Below are 24,219 nucleotides of genomic sequence, written 5' to 3' on the forward strand. Positions count from 1 at the left end.
TTAGAAATGAAATTGAAGCTTTTGTGGAATATTTAGCAGTTCGTCCGCACAAGCTCAAAAAACTTGCACTACATTCAACAGCGTAAACAAAAAGAGAAGGAAATAGGATTGTGTCTAGCCACATAACATTCAACAGGTGCTTACCGTAGGAGAGAGATAAGTTTTCGAACCATGGTGTATGCATGTCATGAATCGAACGAAAGTTGTATGATAGCGTATTAGTAAAATGCAAGAAATGTGGCATTTAAATACTAATATTGTGTAATATGAAATATAATACACCAAAGTGTAGTGCATCTATGCAATACAATGCAACCTGCTATAGGAATGATGAAACACCACTACATAGCCAACGAAAAATGTAAACATTCCAGCATCCGTTTTCCAGGAGCAATTTGCGCATGACCGATGGGAAGAAAAACACAACTGACAGATAAATAGTTCGACTACTAGAGCACAAGGGCACGCAGAATACTTCTCTGCCTCGTAAACAGCTTGAGATTTTCCCTTTTCACAGTATCGCATGAGAAGTGACCGTGTCCGTAAGCAGTTTTCGCATTCGCTTCGCTTAGGCAAAACGGGAGCAAAGGGAAAAAAGCGAACAAACGTGTGTGCATTTCCTGCTCATTTACGTAACCGCAATCGAAGTGGAAAAGTGAAGCTGGATTCGATGTGATTTGCAGTTTGCTTCTTTTTTGTTTTTGATGATTAAACGATATCGGACTGCTTGCTGCAATAAAAATAACAATAAGATTCGTCATAAAGCATGCAAAGTGTGTAGACCTACAATGAATGGACTCTACTGTGGCTGTAGTATGCAAATTTGCAAAGGGAGTGGTGCTTTTATGCTGTAATGGCGTTGGTTTAAAGATTTTGGAGTGGTCATTTGGAAGGCTGTACGGAACAGCGTGTGCATTTTGTTGAGTTTCCGAATTGGTACGAGCTAGTGAAAATCTATCCTAATGACGGGGAGCTTCCGGATTCAGCTAATCAATATGAATACCAGAAATGCAGCTTGTAAGTTTCGCGCAGGGGTTGGGGAAGGGGAAGCTGGAGAGAAAACAAATAAAAAACAGCCTGCTTGAATGGAATGCGTGTACCAGCAAGATATATGTGTGTGTGTGTGTGTGTGTGTGTGTTTGAAAGTGAAAATTTAGCCACGACGGGATTTGATTTTCAGATGGGATTTATGAAATGGGATATGACATTAAAGAGTCGGCAGTAAATTAATGAAATCCGTCGGAAATGTATAAGTTTTGTCTTGTTCTCGTTTTTTTTTTATTTTACTTTTGGTATTAGTTCAAGCAAAGTTGCGGTGTCTTCACGACTTTCATGTGCGACTGCTGGCCAATCAAGCACCGGGACCAACGGGGTCTGAAGTTGCAAACACTATCAAATACTTTTCTCAAACCTTACTAAGTAAGTAGTATCAGCAACCCATGTTGTTAAACAAATAAACATCGTTGACTGTAGTTGTTGTAGCCATGAAACACATTTCTAACGTTGCAATTGGCGGATTTTATAATTAGATTAAAGTGTGTTAATCGAGCGCGTTAAACGGTGCCACGAAGCATTCACAAGATCCCTCTTGTTACAGCTGTCCTAAAAGATGTTCCGTGTTCACCATTGGAAATGATAAAGGATCCATCGTTGGATCAAATACGGATGTCTAGCTATCCCAACTTGGAGTACCAAAATCTCTACAATGCCCTCACGATGCTGTTGGATGTAGCCTCCAACATCCAGTCCGGGTTGCAACTGTTTGGGAAGGCGTTTCTGCAATGTTTGGGATGCATACTACCGTTCCTTGATAGAGATCTTATCGATAACCTACCATATCTTACCGCATCGAGTATTTCGGTCCTGCCATCTACGCTACACCAGGATATCATCAACTACCTGTGCTACTATATTCTTCCTTTCACCATCAGTAAGTATGAGCTTCATTCGTTCTTTTTTATCGATGATCATGTCACTATTCTTTCGGGTACACACACCCGGGAAATGTGAGGTTATCTACTTTTTCCAACATCCTTGGACGGTCTCTGGCGTGTTGTGCTATCTTTGCAAGGCCATTTAAGAGGAAGGAAACGGATATGTTCACTTCAGGTGGTTTGATGTTGGTGGAGTGATGTTTAATTCTACACCACACATGACAAAACATTGCTCTTACCACAAAAAAAAAACCAAATTGAGCCAACAGAAGTGAAACCATTTCTGGAGCAAACAAAAAGCTCTTGTTATGTTGTGGTGTCCCGTGCTGGTACCGTGCAGGTAAAGCGGTTCAACGTGATGTGTAAAAAAAGTTACATGACAACGGTTTTTTTTGTGTTGTTTTTTTGAGGTATTAAAAATAAATATTTAACATGTGTTTTTTTGTGGGAATTTGATTCAAAAATGCAAAAAAAACCCTCGTCTACGTTGTGTTCACTAAGCGCAAATTTCTTCAAAACAAATATCTACATCATTTGTTGTTTTCACTTCTGTTCACCTTCCATCATATGTAGCGCGCCAAAGTGACGACGATCAGGAATGCCACGCGTGCCAATCGGTATCGGCCGTCATTATGCTCGTGTTTCAGTACTCCACCAATCCGGCCCACCATTGCCAGCTGCTCGAATGCTTAATGCGCTTGAAGCACAACGTCGCCAAAGATCTGTTGTGCGTGATCGGGTACGGGACGGCGATGTCGCGTGCGTCTGCCGCCAAGCTGCTGTTTTACTACTGGCCCGCCTTCGATCCGAACCTGTTCGATAGGAAGGGGCTGCTGTGCAAGTTCACCAACGATCTAGTGCCGTTCGTCTGCCAGCGGGAATCATGCCCGAACGCAGGCAATGCAGAAGCCGTTAAGGTATGCTACGATCACTGCATCAGCATTCTGTACGCATCGGATGCGCCACCGCCGCTCTACCTGTGCATCGAGTGCGCCAATGAGATACATCGCGATCATCGGAATCTTACTTTCGGCGACATTTTACATCCGATGCAGCAGGTTTCTATGGTGTGCGAGAACAAGGTAAGCCAGCGGGGCGCGATACAAACTGCTCAAATTTTCAACTAATCAAAATCATAAAACTCTATATTGCATGGACTTAATTGGTGAACCACCTGCATTATATTGGGTGTATAAGTAAGTTGGCAGTGTTTTACAAACATCGACGCCACCGATACATTAAGGGCACCAATATCAAATCTACCACTTATATAGTGGGATGAGAAGGGTATCCTATATCCGGTGGCGGGTTTAGCTCATTGGAGGCCGACTATCAGGGTACATGGAGATTTGGGAAATCTGGGGTTACTATTGAAGATAATGTAATGCATATAATCATAATACAATGGAATGAAATGCATAGAAGTGATAGCAGCCGGCCATACACCAACTGCCCAGAACCATTTTTTTCCATTTGCTGTCAGTCTGTTGTCCTTATCATGTCACCTTATAAAATTCCTTATCATGTAAAACTTCTTCACTTTGCACTGCATGTATCACATACTGTTTGCGAGTGGCCAAACCATCAGTGGGGACAATATGGAGCCCAAATAATTAATTTCATGCCTACATTTTAATTGTTTCGGTCGATACAGAACGTTCTATCCTAGAGACGAAAGAATTCCTATGGAATTCAAAGTCTCTTAAAGCCATAAAAAAGAACGCTCTATCCGGAAGGTTTCGTTTAATTTTATTCATAACTCGCCACGATTCGTTCCAAAACTCCAAAAAATTGCGATACCTGATGTGCCTTCTGATGGACAATATTGAACAAATCCTTGTGAAAATGTTTAATATTTTAAGGGAAAACGCTCAAAACTTACTTGAACATTCAATGAATTCCTTGCCTGCCATACTAAACTGTACAAAATTCGGTGATAAGCAAGAACATGAAAATTAATAGTGCATTGCACCAACGCAAGTTGTGTAGCTCTTTGCCAGTATATCAATAAATGTTTCTCCAATTTCAGAATTGTCGATCACACGAAAAATCGGCCGTATCTATCTGCTTTTCCAACGAGTGTGCTAGTTACAATGGCAATCACCCTATACGGTACTGTCTTCAATGCCACGGTAATCGTCACAACAGTCGCCGTGGCATCGATCATATCGTTCATCGAAGCCTGCCACCGATGATGATGATGGATGCCGAGATGCAAACGTACCTGGTGGAATCGGTGATTAGTCTTTTGCGCGAAGCCAAACCGCTCAACGTGGACTTCCGTAAGGATTCGGCCAATTTAGAATCGAAAGGAAATGCTTCGGGTTCGAACGGTGGAGAACAGCAGGTCGATATGTTAACACTCGAGGAGCGCCAATTGCTCGGCCGCTACGGCATATGGTTGCTGGTCGGGCGCTGTACGCCAACGGTCGATACGCCGATAGAAATTTTGGGTCGCCTGTTGTCGATGCTGTTCCATTGGTTCCACGTGACCGCCTATTCGTACGATGGGCAAACTGAAAGCACGCTGGAAAAGCTTAAGCAAGATCATATATGCAGCTGGCTGAAGGAGGTACGCATCAGTCACTATAAAGAGTTTATTGATTGTTTGCTGCCGCATCCACCCGAGTACTCGCGCGTTGGGGGCCACTGGGATTCGTTGGCTTCGCGGACGTCCCATCTGAAGGAAGGGCTGCAGCGACTGATTTGTCTGATACCGTACGAAATCATCACACAGGAGATCTGGGACACGGTGATGCCCCACTGGATGGAAGCAATTACTAACGACGTCCCGGAAAAAGAGTTGATCGAGTTGAAGATCGTGCTGAACAAGATACTGGATGCGGAAATGTCACCGCTAGGGTTCGACGCTAGAGCGATGTACAACTTCGTAGCGATTCGATTTGAGAAGACGACGGCCAAAGTGCAACAGCAGGCTTTATATTGGTTGCAGAATCTAACCAAGCTGGAGATCGTCATTCCGCTGCCACAACTGTTTGCAATGTTTGGTGACGGAGTGCGAATCATGAAGCACGGTGTACAGGCTGAAATAAACAAATCCAAGGATTCGAGCCGCGTTGGTTCCAGTGGTGGAAGTGGCGCCAAATACGCAAAAGAGCGTGAATTACAACCACCGAGGCGTAGCTCCATCTGTAAGTATGCCGTGGGCAAAACAGTCCCCGTTAATATGGTGCAAATGGTACATGATTATTTTACAATGGTTATGTTTCGTTTGTGACATCGCCGCAGCTCCTGTCGTCGAGGACGAATCCGGCAACACTTCGGCCATTTCGGACGATGAGGTACCCATGAGCAAATGCATGGAGTTTTCGACCGATGCCGAGCACAATCTCACATGTTGCGTACTGATGTTGGATATTTTGTTACGACAGGTGAGAGTCGCCGCATTAAATTGAGATCGCTTTTTTATGTAACACGAGTCGGGTTTGAGTTTTTAGATGGAACTTCAGGAAATTGAGATGCATTCCGGCATTTATACGACGGTCGCTGAAAATGTGTGCCGCTTGCTGAAGTGCATGGTAACAGCCGCTAACGTAGGCATGGGCAATCACAGCTGTAGGCTGATGGTAAGCTTGGATCGCTTTGTGTTTTTTTTGCTATGAAACGAAGAAGATTTTCTTTCTTTTATGTCTGTAACAGGATTGCGCATATTGCGAAACGTCTGTCATGTGGCACCAGCTTTCGACCAAACTGGTACAGTATCTCGCTCCGGTAAATCCTGTCAATCCGCCTGATGTAAGTAGTTGGTGTTTCCTTTTACAAACTGCATCCACACACATTCACTTCGCTACGAATCGGTTATTGTACCAGGGAACCTCCGAACCTAATTTACACCAAACATTCTCACACTGCTTTACAGCCACCCATGCAGACCGTGATTGAAGATGAAAAAGTCCGAAAAAGTCCTCCCGAATTGGAAAAGGAAGTGAAATCTAACGAACGCGACATGTCTCTTTCGATGGCCCCCTTGCACATACCGCTTGGTCCATTAGGTAAGCATATCCGTGCGACTTTGCCTAATCCAGAGCCGAGTTTTTCAGTTAGTACATTATTTTATTTTCCGTTTTACCTTCGGTACACTTGATGATTTTGAATGTTTTTTTTCCGTTTGTAGCATCATTTGTTTTCCATCTGCAATATAGACGGATATATTTGTATGATGGAGCCGGTTCCTTTAGTGAAATGTAATATGTAAATGAAGTTGACTCTACCATGTGCAACACAAGGCCTATTCCCTTACAGTTTATTTAGTTGCGCCTTAAGAACTACAGAATAAAAATTGAAGAGCTTGGTTCCACATACTTAGTCTGATACTGATTGATACGTATTTGTAGATTCAATGCTCTATCGAGCAGATGTTTTATGCTAGTACCCGATTCAGTTAAAAATCATCTCCAGTAGGTTGTCCCACTGTTTTGGGGAACTTCAAGTCGTCCACATATTCCCACAAATTGCGATAGTCCTTGTGTCTCAGCAGTAAAGTCCTTCAACGCAGCATTACTTTTGAACCAATATATTTCTTTAATGTAAATAAACGTGATGTGTGCAATGAAGCAACTATACCGTCCATAAATATTATACTCGTTGTGTTTAGAAAACGAAAAATAATCGCGATATCGTTCATCCATTCCTAATGTACATGTGTATATGTCTCTTTTTCGTTTTTATATCAACCGATACACATCAAAATACCATAAAAAAATATACAAACAAACACTAAAAAAATCGTCTTATCGAACACGAACACGCAACAAAATAATGAAATACATTCGTACAAACAAAATACTTCAAAAATCAAAACCAAACCAAAAAAATATAAGTCATGCCTTCTATTCTTGATGATGCCGGAAAAGTCATTATTATGGCAGGTGAATGTCTTCTATCATTGTACAGTTTGCTATGCATTTTATTTGTTATATTCAGTGCCTATGCAATTAAACATTTAACTATTTTATAGGTAAAGTTTGTACAGCTTATACTGCGAGCGATAACGTTCTTTTGTTGTCCTCACTAACAAAAAAAAACAAGCGAACATCATCTATGCATCCACAATTGCCTTAACTGTGTACGACAACTTTTATGGGCAACTTTTGTTGGTGTCTCAATGGACGCTTTCGATAATGGTTGCCTAATAAAATTGTTTTTATAGTAGTGTTGTTATTGCGATAGTAGAAGCTTTCCCATTTCCTTGCGTAGTAGAATCTTTCGTCGTAAGATTCTTGTGATGCGTGCAACTGTTAGAAATGTTCACGTTATGTTTCGTTTGTTAGTAGAGTAGAACACAGAACATATTGCTAAAGTAAACTAGCTAGACACAGTGTAGTACACCATACGCGTTGATAAGGGGTAAATAGTTGCAGTAGTGTTGTATCTGCATGTAAATCAGTAGATGGGCGGGTGAGATTATGATTACTATTTGTGAATGTTTGAACAACTGCTAGCAAGTTTCTGCTTCACCTACTTATGATGCACCTTAATTTGTTAAAGCCTGCAGGAGGACTGAAGGAAGACGTTGTTGGTTCCAAATTAATATTCTATTTCTGTTTCTTTCCATTTCTTTCTTCCCATTCTCTATCTCTCTCAAATGTTTCTTTTTCGTAAACCATCCAACTAATTGCATTTAGGTCCAGTGCCGGTAGCAGTCCCACAGCCGGAACCTCACTCGGTTGGTGGTGTATTAGTACATATGCCGCATGTTTGTTCTGTATGTATTATATTAACTGTCTTCTATCTTCTAATGCAATCGTCACAGTGTAAAACCCCACACAAACCCAAAACTAGCACATCTATTAAATGATTCTGAAACGAAAACATGTAAAGTACAATTGCTGACCGACGATACACCTAACATTCATTCATCGTCAAAATTCACATCAATTTAAATTCGCCTTTTGCTAGATATGTTTTGTTTCTGTTTGCAAAGTGTGTGTTTGAGTTGAGGTTTTATTAGCAATCAGATTCATTATGCAGCAAAAAAAAAAGATCAACTTGTAGCAGCAGTGCAGCTTTTCAATGGAGGTTAAATTAACATTTTACGATGATCAGATTTAATACATAATTAGTTTGTTACCCCGCATCGCAGGCCATTGTTTGGTTATTTCTGTACCGGTTTGTTGAATGGACTCCCATGACCTTGGCCCACAGAGAGCAAATTTACCAGTTCAGACAGACAGTTGCTCAATGTTTTTAAATGTAAAAGTTTATAAAGATAACCCGTATGTTTGACCAGCTCACGGAAGGCTTATTTCCATCGTATGGAATAAACAGTTTTAGCTTTTGGTTCTAAAAAACTACAAAACATACTTTTACATGAGTTTGTAGATATTAAAAGAATAATACTTTTGACGGACTTATATCTAACTGGCTGAATCGGCTATAGTTTACCATGATTTATGTAACAGAACTGAGAGCCAACTTAAGATGATTGCTTTATTTGTCGTTCTTTTCCTTTACTCACGTTCTATCTCAAATGTGGATCTTTTTAGTCTATTATTTGTTGCTTTTCTTTCATTCTTCGACATCTTTGTTCTATCTCCTTTTCTTTTTGGAACTTTCGATGGAATTATGTCATCTTAATTTTCTGTCTTGTCTCGTGGTGTGTGAAACTGTTTACGTTTATTATCTACTCCCTAAAATCTACATAAACTCGTACACATGCAAACACTCTGTGCAACTGTGCGTATGCGTACAAGATGTGTGATATATTTTGAAACACATTGATGTCACTGTATGTGGTGCAATGAGCAATATATAGCGTGTTGCGCACATACTGTAGTTTAAATGTGTTAACTACATGCCATTGTGTTTAGATCATGACTGCGACAGTGGAAACCGTCTCGGAGCAACTTGACCTGGCTGCAATAATGCCTTCGGAGAAGGTAGTACCAGCGGTGGCACGATCGGTCACTTTGTCGGAAGCTGATGTTGGTAAGCATACAACGCGATGGGCCGTTAACGCATGATTGGAGTGTTTAGTTGAAGCTTGTTTGTAAATGTTTGTTAAATGTTAAAAAATGGTATGTTGCACTACTTTCACCCTTGTATGCCATCATCATCTAGCCACTGCAACGGTGCAGATCGCCAAACCAAACGTGATTGGGGAAAGCAGTTCAGAAGGCGGTGGTCTGGATTCGGAAAACCTTGAAGGCTCCCATCCGTTCGACGGGGACGAAGAGTTCTGGCATACCTCGGTTGGGAAATTCAAGTTCTCTATTGACACGTTGCCTCAGTCTTTACAGTTCATCTATCAATTGCTGAAGGAAATACCCAACATCGATAAAGCCGACATACTGTACTATGTATTGCAATGCTTGAACGTAATGGTGTTGCACGGGGACGCGTTCGTGAAGGCTGCCCGCGACAATCGCGGATTCTTCATCTGGTGCCAGGAAAATATGCTTATCAAAAAGTGCGTATCTACTACTACTGTGCGATCGATTTTACTCGCTTGCTGACTTACTTTAACTGCATCATAATCGCATGCATGCGCATCTAAATTACCGAACTCGCGTTCGTTTAGGGTTTTTAAAAAATTTTATTTTGTGAACAACTAGACTTAATTTCCCAAACCGTTCGATCGGACTGCTACATCAGAACTAACTATTGTCTGCTGCTGGTGTTGAATTGTCGATACTGCTTGGCTCACCGATTCCCACGATTTGGTTAGATTCCGCTGACTTTGCAACACACGTGCCGATGGTGTCATCGTCCGATGCACGCGCTGTTGCTAGGTCCACCAAGGTGCACGCGCAGTTACCCGATGCCTCCGTTGACGCGGTAGCTTGCTGACGCGGTAACTGCTCCCTTTTTTTGAGCGTTGAACCTCCTGGTTAACGTGGTTGAGAGTATGCCAGAGTTGATGGGTTGAAGTACCTAACTGCTTCTTGGTTATTGTCTCTTACTGTTCTATCAGCGGATATTTGTATGGTGTTTGCGGTTGTTTTCTTGGTTAGCAACGTTAATGCCGTGATGATACTTATTATGATTACAAAAGTCCATGCTGGCCATGTAGCCCGATGTGTGAAGATGTGTTCTAGTTTCTGAAGGCGTATTTCTTCCAGGTTCTTTGAACTGGTTCTTGTTACTCCAAGGTCTGTCGATATCGTATAGACTGGGTGTTCTACCTTGGCTATTTCATTGTTGGAGAAATTAAAATTTATGAAACGTATTGAACAGTTCCTATAGTTTATCAAAAATGCTCCTTTGAGGTGCCTTTCTGTTTCCTCGCATGTTGAATATAGGATATCATTCACATCGTTTAAAAAGACTATTGTTGGGCTTATCTCTACGACCATGTTTCGTTCTGTGACTGTTTCGTAGGCACATTCACTTGGGTATCCCAATATCAAGTTGGCATCACATTTGTGTGTAGAGACATTTTCGACTTCGTCTGTCTTGCATAACGTTATGTTGCTCATTTTCATACAATTTCCGGTTTTCATTAGTATGTTGGACTGATGTCGTAAGAAACGGTTTGATTTTAGAATCACTCTATGATCTTGTTTAACTACTGGCTCAACTCGTAATGTTTCGTAAGATGTTTCGCTGAGGTTCGGGATCTCTACGATGTACAGTATTATTTCGTTGTTTACTGCTATTCGTGTGGTAATTAATTGTAGCATTTCTTCTATCATGTCAGTCTCGATGTTCTGTGTTTGGAGATTTTGGTGTATCAGATCGATTTCGGCGGGTGTAAGTAGATTCTTGTTTACAATGTTTATCTTAGACAATATAATCGCCATCTGAATTTGGTCTATTATATTATTAATCATGTCTAACGTGTATAATTGTTTCAATATTGTAGTTTCCTGATCATTCTTTGAAATATTGCGCAACCTCTCTCTGATAAGGGCGTTGATTGTTATTTGTGTATTACTATTATCAACTAGCTCATCTAATGAGTTTGTAATGGTTCTTAAATCGTCTGCGTCCGGCGTTCCGGCAATCCATTTCCACGCTTTGCCTAGTGAGTCCCATCTCTTATGGCGAGGGGTCTTTATTGGTTTTACTTGATTTAAGTTCTATTTGATTTCTTGCAATTTCTTGGTTAATATTTCTGGTGTTGTTTCGGAATTGTAATATTGTAAGATTTGGTTTTCTACTTCTTGAATGGATGTTTCGATTATGGTTACGTTTATCGTATGTGTGATTTTTCTATATCCTTCTATTAGTCTGGTTTGTCCTGTATTGACTATGGCTACCGGTTTATTCGTGAGGTCAATTATGTCGAGTGTAGCCGCTATGAAGGGTATGCTGTAACGGGTAGATTAACATTAACTATTTTATATTTTGCCATTTATAGGAAATTTCTGTTTAAAAGTTAGTTCGTTATTTCTTTTAGGTTTATGTTCTTTACATTCGATTTGTGTATTTTGTGGTTTGACTCATTCCTGAATGTTGTATTCTTATTTATTTGTACAATGTGTCTTTTAAATTTGTCTTTATGTTTTGCTCTTATTTTATCTTTCACATAAACATTTTGACCTGTTCTTAAATTTGGTGGTTCTATTCTTGATTTATTATGCTTTTTTAACGACTTTAACTGTGTTTCTTGTAGTTTTATTATTACTTCGTCATACCTTTTATTTCTTATTTCATCAAGTTGTTCGGGGGACGTACAATTATTGGTTATTCCAAATAAGATTTCTTTCGGCGTTTTGCCAATGGTAGAATGAATTGTGTTATTATATTTTTCTATAGCAATGCAAATATTAGACCTGCAATTTAGGTTGGGAGTTAATTTCTTTTGAATTCTGTATAGTTCTGTTATTGTCGAATGCAATCTTTCTACCTGTCCATTTGACTCAGAATGACTACTAGGAGTAGTAATGATTTTTATATTGAGGTCTAGCATCATTCCTCTAATTTCAGCGGATAAGAAAGCTTTTTCGTTGTCCATCACTACCATTGATGGAATTATGTTTGAAGTGATTGTGTTATAGAATGCATTTCTTAAATGAACTGTATGTTTTGATTTTACTGGAAGCATTCTAGCGTATTTTGAGAATTTGTCAATACTAGAAAGAAACAATTGTCCTTCAATTTGGTAGATGTCTAAGTGTAAAACTTCAAATGGAAAATTTGGAATAGGTGTTTCTTGGAGTTGTATTTTTAGGGGTTGCCTATCGTATTTCGACACATTACATGTGTCACACGAGGAAATAATTTTTCGGATGCTTTGTGTTATGTGTGGAAAATAATATTTCCTGAGAATTTGTTTCTTATTCTCATCAATTCCACGATGTGCTCTATTGTGAATTTGTTGAACTATTTGTTCTTGCTCATTTTCATCAGCTACATCGTTTAAAATTGTTTGTGTAAATCTAATCCGTAATAGTTTCGATTGGCTAAAGTATTTACGGTAGACTTCTTGTAATTGACCCATGATTTCTTCTGATGTCATTAATCCAATGATTTTGCTTGGTTCGAAAAATTCTTTTACAAGCGATGTTAATATTTGCTCGTCTAAACGAGTTCTTTTTATAATTATACGAGTGTAATTTGGAAACGGTTTAGATACTATAGTTTCGGGATTAGTATTTGTTTTTTCTAAAACGATTTGTAGTTTAAAAGCGTTTAAAGGTGCTTCTGTCGAAATAATGTAATTGGAATCGTCGTTATCAGCGGAATGTCGTGTAGGTGTTAAAGTGTGTACCTGTATTCGACTTAATGCGTCTGCAACAACGTTCGCTCTTCCTGGCTTGTATTTAATCTCGTAATCATGTTCTTCAAGATATGATTTCCAGCGTTTCAGTTTTGCATTAACATTTTTATCTGACAATGAGAATGTCAACGGCTGATGGTCTGTCAAGATTATAAACTTTTGACCATAAATGTAGTTCCTAAATACTTTAAGTGCCCAAAATATAGCTAACATTTCTTTTTCTGTAGCTGAGAAGTTTTCTTCTGTTCTACTGAGCGTTCTTGATGCAAAATGTATCGGTTTGTCTTTGCCTATTTCGCCTTGGCTAAGAACTGCTCCGATAGCGAAATTTGAAGCATCAGTGGTGATAATGAAATTTTTCTTGAAATCTGGGTATATTAAGATGTCGCTTGACGTTATAACCGTTTTCATTTTAATGAACGTTTTTCTTTGTTCGTCGTTGAATTGAATTTGTTTATTCTTCTTGGAGTCTCTCTCCCCCCTGAAGATATTTGTTAATGGTTTTGCAATCTTTGCAAAATCTTTTACAAATCTTCGGTAGTAACCTAATAGTCCAAGGAAACTTCTTAGTTCCTTCACGTCTTTTGGCTCTGGCCATTTTTCAATAACGTCAATCTTTTTCTGGTTGGGTTGTATACCTTCATTAGTAATAACATATCCTAAAAATTCAATTGATTTATGCAAAAATTCCGACTTATCTGGTTGTACTTTCAGGTTTGCTTTTTGCAAAGTCTCTAGCACAATCTTAAGATTATCATTGTGTTCCTCTAAGCTTTTTCCGAAGATCACTACGTCATCAACATAAACATAGCATCTTTTACCAATTTGTTCACGAAGTACATCATTCATTGCTCTCTGAAAAATTGCGGGAGCATTTTTGAGTCCGAAGGGCATTCGAACGAACTCGTATTTTCCAAAGTTAACGGAAAATGCGGTCTTTTCAATGTCCTTTGGGTGCATTTTTATCTGATGAAACCCTGAAGCTAAATCAAGGGTTGTAAAATATTTATTTCCTCCTAATTGGTCAAGGATATTTGAAATCTCGGGCATAGGATATTTGTCGGATATGGTCTTAAGATTTAACTTACGATAGTCGATGACTAATCGAAATTTTTTCTCTTTTGATGCGTCCATTTTCTTGGGGACGATCCACACGGGAGAATTCCATGGTGATCTAGATGGTTGAATAATACCATCAGTTAACAGTTTTTGTATCTGTTTTTCTACCTCTTCTTTATATGAAATAGGATAAGGGTAGGATTTCTGATATATGGGTATATCGTCGGTAGTACGAATGTTGCACTCTACTTTTGTCGTACACGTAAGTTTTTTATCTGTATCGTGAAAAATTTGTTTAAATGGGTTTAATGTGTCAAAAAGAGTTTCTTTTTCGTGACTGTTCAGATGTGATGTTCTGACAGTAGTTTTCAATGTTAAATTGTTCACTTTGCGTATAGCAGCTTTTGGACGATAAAAATTTAATGGTATTTTTAAATCTTCTCCTTCACCGAAAACGTAAAGAGTGGGTTTGCTTGAAACCATTTTCACATTTTCGTGAAAAATAATTTCCGTTCCAATTATTCCATCGAAGAAGGGATGGAAATCGAAAATTAGAAATTCGAAATTTTTGTTCAAGATTGGTTTAAAAATATCTAACTTGATCATTTTTGAAATGTTACCACTTCCTGCGATACCATGCACTGTTTGTGAAATGATTTGTTCAATTGTTTTCCCTGATTTATTGGCCCATTTATTAGATATTACATTGATATTTGCACCACAATCAACTAAAAGTTTTATATCTCCTTTTGTAGTTGGTACAATTATATAGGGCAGTGGATTAACCTTCGGGTTTAATCCTTCCACCTGTTTCGCCACTCCGTGGTTTCCTCTAAAAAATTAGCGGTCTTTCTTTCATAGTCGTTGTCACGATATGATTCTACGTCATTAATTGTTTCTCTTTTTTCACTTTGATCTTCACAATTTTCACTTATTTCGTACCTGTCTTGTAAGGTATGTGCCATTCTTTTTGGCTGTGGATTGTTTCTCTGCATTGAGGATGATATAGGTCTGGAGAATTTTGGCCTGTTGCCGTAATCAACCATTCTGGACCTAATGGAACGATCAACTTCCATTGGTTCGACCTTTGGTCTCGGCACGAATGTCCGATTTGGTGCAAACACATTTTGTGTTGTCCTTTGAAAGGTCTGCGGTGTAGCCTCTACGGGTTTTTGCCTTGGTGGAAAACTTAAATGCATCGGTTTAGGAGGTCGTTGTGGTATGTTACAACGCGGTGTGGGCACTGGGTCAAATGTCCGACCTCTATATGGTGCATTTCTTGCATCAACGTTTTGAAATTCAATACAATAGTGGTAAGCTTTCGCTAAACTCTCTGGTTTATAATTTTTACAAAACATTGATAGCGGGTCTCCTAAGCCTCTTACAAAAGTATCCAAAGCTATCATATTGTATAGCTTAATGATCATATGTTCATGACCTTTCCAAGTCTCGTCCATCACGATGGCTGAACTTATCAGAGTAATCAATTCTGTGATTCTGCTGTAGTAAGCTTCGATGCTTTCAGCACGCATTCGTGTGGTCGATTTCAACTGGTGATCTAATGTCATGAGATCCCGTTTGTCTGAATAGTACAAACATAGCACTTCTTTAATAGCTAACCATTCTGTTGGCGTATTATTGGTGACGAGAATGTCATTAGCTTCTCCTTTAATCTTCCTTCTTATCGTTTTTACGATCAAATAGTATTCACACGATTGACTGTAGTCTTTGAATAGCTCTAAAATTTCTTCTACGTCGAGAATGAAATGTGGTAGATTTCTCGGATTCCCATTGAATTCGGGTAGGTCCGACACTATTCTGGGGATATTGCCCCTATCATGAAATGATAGTGTTTGATTCACTACATAGTTACTCCTGTTACTACCAGTTTCTGATGTCTGGCCGTTTGTATTGGAGCTTTCTCCAAGATCGTTATTCATTTCGATCTGTGTAGTCCTAAAAAGTTCTATGAGATTTAAGAAGGGATTCTCTTTCACTGTCTTAGCCAGTTTTCTCGTTTGAACTTAGTTAGTTTGTTAGTTGGAGGTGAGTCTGATGTAAAGCCCTACTTTCACTTATCACTTTTTTCGGATGAGTTTCGGATCGAGATTAGTGTGTTAGTTATATTCACCAAATTAATCCCACGATGAGGAAATGCGTTTGCATCGCTGTTCAGCTTGGATCCTCAGGAGATGTTGGAAACCTTCGTTACAGTGCAGCTCTTCGCGCTCTATCGTCTCAAGTCGCTGGTTATACGGCGATGGTGCTCTGGACCGGGCGATGGATTCCTCTTAAGGGACAGCTGAAGCTGGCTTTTTCACTACCGTGAACTTATACGATTACTGCGAAGGTCCACTATTCGGGCGCCAATTACCGAACTCGCGTTCGTTTAGGGTTTTTAAAAAATTTTATTTTGTGAACAACTAGACTTAATTTCCCAAACCGTTCGATCGGACTGCTACATCAGAACTAACTATTGTCTGCTGCTGGTGTTGAATTGTCGATACTGCTTGGCTCACCGATTCCCACGATTTGGTTAGATTCCGCTGACTTTGCAACACACGTGCCGATGGTGTCATCGTCCGATGCACGCGCTGTTGCTAGGTCCACCAAGGTGCACGCGCAGTTACCCGATGCCTCCGTTGACGCGGTAGCTTGCTGACGCGGTAACTTCTATGCTAGTCTTGAGGGCACATTTGAAGTATACTATGCTTATGCTTGCAGCTTATGGGACCTGTGCACCGCTGCCCAATCCCACATTTGTCAAGCGACGGTGCCAACCTTGCTGCACTGCATCACACTTCCAATGGGCTCGGATGTATTTTGGAAAGTAATTCAAGAAGCATTCCATGATGCTGACTGGCGAGTACGCTTCGAAGCGGTAGAAAGAGTCACAGGTACGTTGCCCGCAACAATGCCTACAACAATGTGAATAGAAAAGAGTCTAGTACACCTTTGCTTTCCAGTTATTACACGATTCATGGACAGCACTCCTTTGCGCGCAGAAGTGAGTCTGCAAACATCACTGGCTACGGCGTTTTGTCACCTGATAGCGGCATGCGATGATATTAATGTACATGTCGCCCAACGTGCTACTCTTTACCTAGGCACTATCCACGACTACGCGATCCAGGCGCTGCTGTACTGTCTTGAAAGTCAGTTTGACAAATTCATCATCGATCGACCAGTGGTTTTGCAATCCATCTATCAGCTGCACAATTCGCTGTCCGATCGTAAGGTGCTCACGTGGGATTTCTTCCTCAATCGCTTTGATACACTCTTTGTGGAAGCACAGGTGAATCTGGAGCGTGTGGGAGATATTTCCTACTTGCGCGACCTGCGTAACAGCGAAAACGGCAGCGAAATCCTTTCGACGAAGATAAACAAGGCGCGCGAAGCGCTGAGCCAATCCGATACGACCGGAAGCATGTCAAAGACGTTGAGCGCTTCCTTCGGTACCAAGTGGCCTTACAAACGCACCATGTCCGCACCGGCAACAATAATACCGCGGCAGGAATCAAAAATCGGTATGTCTTCGTTGGGCACGTTTGCACCACATCGTGGCGATGTGGCGCCGATCCTACGTACTGCTTTAAACTACGTGGCATTAATGTTCTACTCACGTACCTTGGGTTGTTGTATTTACAGAAAAAGAAAAAGTCTACAGCCGCCAAGTGTCTGCACCGATTTTGAAACGGAAAAGCTCTCGTTTTGGGTTAGGTGAGAGACTGTTACCAACCGCACGGAAGTGGCATAGCTATTCAATGTATTTATTTTTGTCATTTCCGACGACTGTTGCCTGTTGCATTACATTTTTGTTTTGTATTCTTTACCAAATTAAATACTTCCACTTTCGTCGGTGTTTTGCAGATGGACACGTTCATTCGATCAGTGGACAGAATGAAGATTTCCACTTGGGAAGCCTGTACCGCGTAATCGATCTGGAAGAAGCAGACAAGGAAACGATCCACCTGCTTGTCTTTCTACTGATGCAGTTCATGTCCCGACCCGATCTGGTAAGCGTGCGGTGTTCGGTGCATTTATGCTAAAGTAACTTTTCATTCTTATTGATTCTGCTTTATGCCCTTCGGTCTCTCTCTCTTTCTCTTTTTCTTTCTCTCCCTCTTTCTCTGTCTCTATTCCCGGTGTATGCGGTTCTGACGTGATGCACTTTTGGATGTTTTTCTTCATTTTTCTTTGATCACATTCGGTACTCGGATTTCATACATTGAACGATGCACACGCCCCTGGTATGTCTGTACTTCTAAAATGAAGGCTTATCCCACGGATGAGAAACCACTGTTCAAAATTCAGTCAATCGTGCTTCGGCACCTGTATCTGCTATTGGGCTATAATCAGGGGGAAAAGTTCTTCCACGTGCCGCCGGCTCGCCTGCGCTGCTCATCCGTATTCAACGCATTTATGGCCAATCTCCCGCAGGTGCTCGATCAGAACCACCAAATGGGTTGGCTGCTACTGCCGACCGTCATTCAGCTGTTGCTTTACGCACCGAATCAGGCGAACGGTGCCTTTCTGCCACCGGGCGCGGGTAGTGGAACTGATCAAAATCACCACAATAATGTAGTAACGTACAATTTTTCCATTTGGTATCTGGAGCCGCACGTCCGTCGTAACTGGTTGATGTCGCTGCTGGTCATTTTGTACAAGTACCAGTATAATCAGGCATCAATGGCCGATCAGGTGCAGAATTTGATACGTCTTGTTATCAACTCGCTCGATGCACAGTTTCACAAATGTCGACGCATACCAACCACCATCATTATGGATTATTCGGCAACACGCTTACGCAACCAAAGCCAACCGTCGCTGGGTACCACTTCGGAACTTGGGGACGAAAAACGCACTATAAATGACAGCAGCCCCCCGTACAGCCCACTGCAAACAACGACCCTTTCGCTGTACGGCTGTGAGGAATCGTCCAAAGGGCGATCCTCGAGAGGTAAGGCTGGTAGCAAGGTGCGCAAGCACCCGGAGGCCGATGGAGATGATACCGAATCAGAACTGGTCGTCATACCGGAGAGTGATGTGAGCGACAGTACAATTCAGGAAAGCAGTGTGCAGGTATGTGCGCTAACAGCAGCATTTTCAATTACACGATGACGACATTTCCGTTAGTCATTTCAATCGCTCGCTGCATAAGTTCAAAAGTTAACTTGATGATCTGAATGGCCTAACTTTTCCTAGGGTTCCCTGGAAGACACAGCAAGCAATGACGATGATTCGAACGCCTTAAAACCGGATACAGGTGGAAAAGTCAAGGAAGGTTTAGCTAGTCTTAGCCGAACAAACCTCTCCATAATCTGTGGAGCTCCAAAGATTGCAGCTGGTGTACAGCAAAACCAACCCCAACAGGCAAAATCCAAGAAATCTCATCAAGCAGCAATGTCCATGTCCCTTGAACAAACAGACACCGCATGCAGTAGTAATGCCAACAGTAAAGAGCCCGAGAAGACTTCCACTGTTAGTAAGCCGGAAAAAGCCGAGAAGTCAAGCAGCAATATTTTTCGAATGCCATCGGCATTTCAAATGTCGTCCCAAAAATGCTCCGTTCAGGAGGGTGTACGTATGATGGTTACATCATCAATGCTGGGACAGCCAAAAGCTCAGGCAATTTTGAATCCCTTTGCTAATGTGCAGAAAGCTATTGTTGTGACGCAAAGTACCACCAGTGGTAGTAGCGTGTCCAACGGTTCGAAGGACGTTCTATCAAAATCTAATACGCCGTGCGCTAAACTAGGTAAGAAAGTGATTGTTCTTTTGATATTTTATATGAAGTAGCTCGTATAAATATCTTCCACCAGCAGTGTAAACTCTTCGCATTATCTATGAAAAGTTTCTAATCGAAACTGTTTTCCTTTTTTCATTATATTTTAATAGAAGATCTTGCTGCTTGTAAAAAACCTTCAAGCTCAACAAACGTTAAACAGGATTCTGAACAAACGAGCTACGAGGCTGTTACAGATTCTACCAAACCAAAGCAATCTGCCGAAGCTTCCAGTGTTTCTTGTTCTTCTAATATTCAACAACCCGCAGAAAGTAGTGAATGCAAAACGTCGCTCTTGGATGCTACGATTGATTCTTCGACAACATCCGGTGTTAAGCCCAACATTTCAGTGGGCTTAGCTAAAAGTCTGCTCCAGCAATTGCCAATTCCAACACCAGAGCGCTTGTTACCTATCGGACAATATGCAACAGAAAGTGTTAGTACTATTGTGGAAAGGGTACGCGAAGGATTGTCCATAGCGGAAGCAACGAGTTCTAACGATACAACCGATGATCGTTCAGATGTGAGTACACTGTTCAAATAGTGAGGTGCATCTGTGAAACTTGGCAACAAGTAATCTGGGTATATTTGTCGCTTATTAGAGTGCTGCCAGTTGCTGCCATGCCCGTGATGTGTCGACATCGTCTCCCCGTAAGCTGACTAAGCAGAGTGCCCTGGAGTCTCCACCACAGGCTCTGATCAATGAGAATGGTTTCGGGCAACCTGGTAGGTCTACCATTAGCAGTGCTTTTGCTGCCCACGCGCAACGAGAAAGTGAACCAGCCATAGCTGGTGATCATAAAAAGGATAACCAACAGCCACAGAAACATACAAAGCGAACGAAAATGTTCAGCGACACCCAGAAAGATACACGAGTGAAGTATGCTGGCTCTTGGGCACCGGACGCTAAAGACGATGGATCAGAAGTTGATGAACCAGAGAGCTCGTCTTGTCCAGAAAAATCAGTAAGTAAATAGGGTCTAAAATCCGTCCATAACCTATTGTAATCTGGATTAAGAATGTAATTATGCCACGCGATATCAATAGTACTATGACGTACGATCAATTGAGCGGGAAATAGTCAAAATTCTGTATTCCAATTCCAAGCCTACAGCTTTTTTATTTTGTACTTCTATCTTACAGAGTAGCCTACGCATTGGAGATGAGTGTATTTGCCATCGTTGTACTGAATGTGGAGCAGTAAAAGAGGAATACACCGACGAGGAAATGGGAATAATGCTTATTGTGCTTGGTACGTTCATTCATCGCGAACCTTCTCTTGGCGCACCGTTCTTACCAGAGATATTAACCATCGTCTCTAGGTACGTATAAAAATCAGATCGGATACATTCTGGTCATTTGTTAATCATTTTTTTGGCACGATAAGATATTTGCGAGGTTTCGAGGTGACAGGCAAATGTTGTACTGCCCACAATCAGACAACTTCCTATTGCGAATTTCCCGGACATTTACATCAAAGTTTGCCTGGTTGTTATAGGTAATTAGGTTGAACTAAGGCCAGGTCATGCCTTCGGCACTAGCCATTAGTTTTTGTGAGCCGGTCGTAGAACCGATTTTTCTCATCTTTTCTCTACTGTATGGCCGTGAACGTTGATTGTGAAAAATCTGGTTTAAATGTATTGGTTCATGACTTCACTCACTTAAAGCCTCGTAATCGATAATCTAGGATTTCTACCTGGACCTGGAATTCAAATAAATCGTAGACCGGGGAAGTAAAGGAGGTCGATTTTTTTCCTATTAAATACGTTACGATTTCTGCTATGGCTTCCCGTAGTCATATGGTTAATTGAGGCCCAGTTGAGTTTATCGTGTGTTTACTTGTTTTCCCAAGTTCCTATAACTCAGATCCGCAGCCTAGACTACCTATCTACACTGCTTCTTTTAGGCCCATGTCCCACCTTTCGTGCAACTTAGTTTCTGCTCTTGTGTGCATCCAATCTTGGATTGACAAAGGTGCCGTCCTACACGACCAAAAATTCTATTGGTATCAATAAAACTTTGTAATGTGAATTAAATACCTTTTCAGAATTTCTCTACATCCCACGTTTCCTTGGCGTTGCGAAAGTCTTACTCATTTGCCAGGAGGTTCACAATCGGTTGCGCATCAATTTATTCGGTGCGTTCTGCACCAACTTGCTCCAAACGGAGTATTTTATCAAGTTTTTCTAACACAGAAAGATGGTAAGCGATGTTTCATTGCAGGTTTGCTGATGTACATATTCGTAAATATAACGATTGCCTTTATTACACAGAAATAACTCGCAAGCGATTCTATCGTAGCGTGTCCAACAGTTTGAACGATTTTTCCGAACTAAACCCAACCAGCCCGATACAAATGCTTGCCGAGACACTGAATGCTAAGAAAACGCTACCGATCGACTTGTTGCCCGTGATCTTCCGCAACTTGGCCGAGTACCTACAGTGTGTGCCAATAGATTGCATAGCCGGCAGCGTGTGGTTACCAGTGATACAAGCCCTGGATAGTTTACTACGCCGTGTTATATTGATATTAGGCAACATAAGTGGCTCTGAGCATCTGCTCGATATTATGGTGGCCTTATTGAAAGTACCACAACTGTCGAAGGTAAAATGATAATAGAACTGCACTCATCTTATAGATACTAAAGCTACATTTCTCCTATTTCAGAGCATATTGGAACCCTTTTCTAAGGTTATCAGCTTCGCCATTCAGAACTTACATTTGACGCAGCGAGTGTTGGTTGAAATCTGTAGCTTAAGCGGACGAGCGTTTGCTAAAGAGCGTGACAAGCTGTATCTTGGAAGACAAATTGTGTTTGATCTGGTGCAGGCATTGAAGTTCAAAATCAACGTACCGGATGATAACCTTTTACTTTTGGTTGGATTCCTGCTACAAGATGCAGGTGGAATTTTACCACCCGGAATCATCGGCGAACTTTCCTGTGGTGAATCGTTCGTGCATGCGAACTGCAACATTTCTGAATGCATGCGGCAGCCATATTTGAACGATATTCTAGAATTCTTGGCGGATTTTCATACGTTGAGTAAAATTAAGGTAAAAATATTCCACCATTCATATTAAAATGAAGCAATTAATGTTGGTGATATGTAACGTTTGTTGAATTTGTGCCCAATTTTAGAATTTGAAAGCACCCAGCACCACCCCTGGTTTATGCGAAGATACAATAGGTGGCGTTTTGAAGGGTGCTATTGCACAATATCTTGCACTTGAAATGTCTCGAGGAAATTCCAAGGATAGTCGAACAGTGTCCAAATACCTGCCATGGCTAAATAATGCTCCATCATCCTTACAACAAGGGTAAGTACACCAATGTAAATACGTATGTATGTTCGCTTGACTGTATCTAGCCCTTAAACTCGGTATGTTAATGGTTTTACTTTTAAACAGACCGAAAGAATTTACAGAATGCGTGGGTCATATGCGGTTGCTGTCCTGGCTTCTAATGGGATCCCTCACACACACGGCATTGGTCGTACGACGCATCGGTGCCGGTACGACTACTCCGCACCAAAATCACATGAGGAGCAGTGCCCTTATTATACAGCCCGTACCACAGGAAGCCAGTTGCCACATTGCAGATCATGTGCAAGTGATTTTTGCCGGTTTTGCCGAACAATCGAAGACTTCCGTCTTGCATATGTCTTCTTTGTTCCATGCGTTCACTTTGTGTCAGCTATGGACGGTTTATCTTGAACAGGTGGCTAGCTTGGCGGCAATATCTTCAGAAGCATACAACACCACTCTAAGTGTGCTATTTGAGTTTTGGGCGAAAGTTACTCCCTGCATTCTCCAGCTGGTCTCACACTCCAAGGTATTAGAAAAAGATGGCAAAAAGAGCATTTGACAAATGATTTTTAATACTCCATATCTCTATCCCAGCTGTCGGAGAGCGTTAATCTCCATTTCCTGGGACTTCTGGAATCCTTGAAGGAAACCAGATCCACCATATTGGCGAAATTGCTGCCCCTCTGGACACCGGTCCTGTCGTCAAATACGCAGCTGTCTGGAACGCTGCACGTGCGTTTGCAAAATTGTCGCGATGCCGTCCCTAACATCGAGGAGCAGGATTTCCACGCATCGGAAGCTCTGCTGAAATGGTTACAACGACTTCAGTTCAAAATGGGACAGATTGAACTCCAATCATCTACGGCAACGCAGTTCTATTCGATTTAAAAAGGATTTGTTGTGCTGAAAAGTTCATACAATATTTATTCCCTTGTTATACAGTAGTACAACGCTGTAAGAATACAACAATAGTAACAAATAGGCAAACTACCATGACCTTAGCGCACAGATTATTTCCCTGAAAAAGGTGTGAATCTATTCAGCAAAATGTTAGTGTGTTCTTGTTGTGTAGTAATTCGTTGAAAACGATAGTAAATTGATGTGTATATGTTTAGTAAACAATAGACACCAATAAAATATATGACGAGTGAAATTGCTTTTCTTACTTTAGCAAAGAACGTAAGAATCTCATTACTTACTTACCTTTCCGGTGCTACAACTGCTCCGTGGTATTAGCCTGCTGAAAGAGTTCGAACCCGCTCACGGTCGAGCACCGTCGTCTGTCAATCGTTTATCCCGGACTTTGGGGCAGACGCATCAACGCCATCACTCTATCTTAATTTGGGCCTACGACGCTTCCTCTGTCCATGTGGGCGACCTAAAAGGACTTTACAGGCTGGATCGTTCAGTGTAATTCTCGTGACGTGGTTTTAGCCTCGTTAATCTTCAA

The 24,219-nt window shown here is 41.1% G+C and overlaps 1 protein-coding gene across 1 annotated transcript; it reads left to right on the plus strand.

The window, feature by feature from the left end:
• Window positions 1-962: 962 nt before the first annotated feature.
• LOC128300418 (protein unc-79 homolog) lies at window positions 963-23,913 on the plus strand. Its single transcript, XM_053036462.1, has 28 exons — window positions 963-1,017; window positions 1,300-1,419; window positions 1,598-1,930; window positions 2,508-3,016; window positions 3,964-5,086; window positions 5,184-5,326; window positions 5,393-5,521; window positions 5,595-5,690; window positions 5,815-5,947; window positions 6,776-6,823; window positions 7,580-7,659; window positions 8,765-8,882; window positions 9,015-9,363; window positions 16,402-16,574; window positions 16,644-17,204; window positions 17,326-17,397; window positions 17,548-17,693; window positions 17,953-18,759; window positions 18,883-19,435; window positions 19,576-19,985; window positions 20,065-20,427; window positions 20,606-20,784; window positions 21,510-21,664; window positions 21,736-22,067; window positions 22,131-22,517; window positions 22,603-22,781; window positions 22,872-23,295; window positions 23,364-23,913. The coding sequence occupies exons 1-28, from the start codon at window positions 963-965 to the stop codon at window positions 23,655-23,657; spliced, it is 8,271 nt and encodes a 2,756-aa protein (XP_052892422.1). The 3' UTR covers window positions 23,658-23,913.
• The last annotated feature ends 306 nt before the right edge of the window (window positions 23,914-24,219 follow it).

The sequence above is a fragment of the Anopheles moucheti genome, chromosome 3, assembly GCF_943734755.1.
Source record: "Anopheles moucheti chromosome 3, idAnoMoucSN_F20_07, whole genome shotgun sequence".
Taxonomy (NCBI): domain Eukaryota; kingdom Metazoa; phylum Arthropoda; class Insecta; order Diptera; family Culicidae; genus Anopheles; species Anopheles moucheti.

Coding starts and splice junctions, on each gene's coding strand:
- LOC128300418 (XM_053036462.1), top strand. CDS start 963: ATGACGGGGAGCTTCCGGATTCAGCTAATCAATATGAATACCAGAAAT. Junction 5,522..5,594: donor ATCACAGCTGTAGGCTGATG/GTAAGCTTGGAT, acceptor TGTCTGTAACAG/GATTGCGCATATTGCGAAAC. Junction 21,665..21,735: donor TTTTCTAACACAGAAAGATG/GTAAGCGATGTT, acceptor TTTATTACACAG/AAATAACTCGCAAGCGATTC.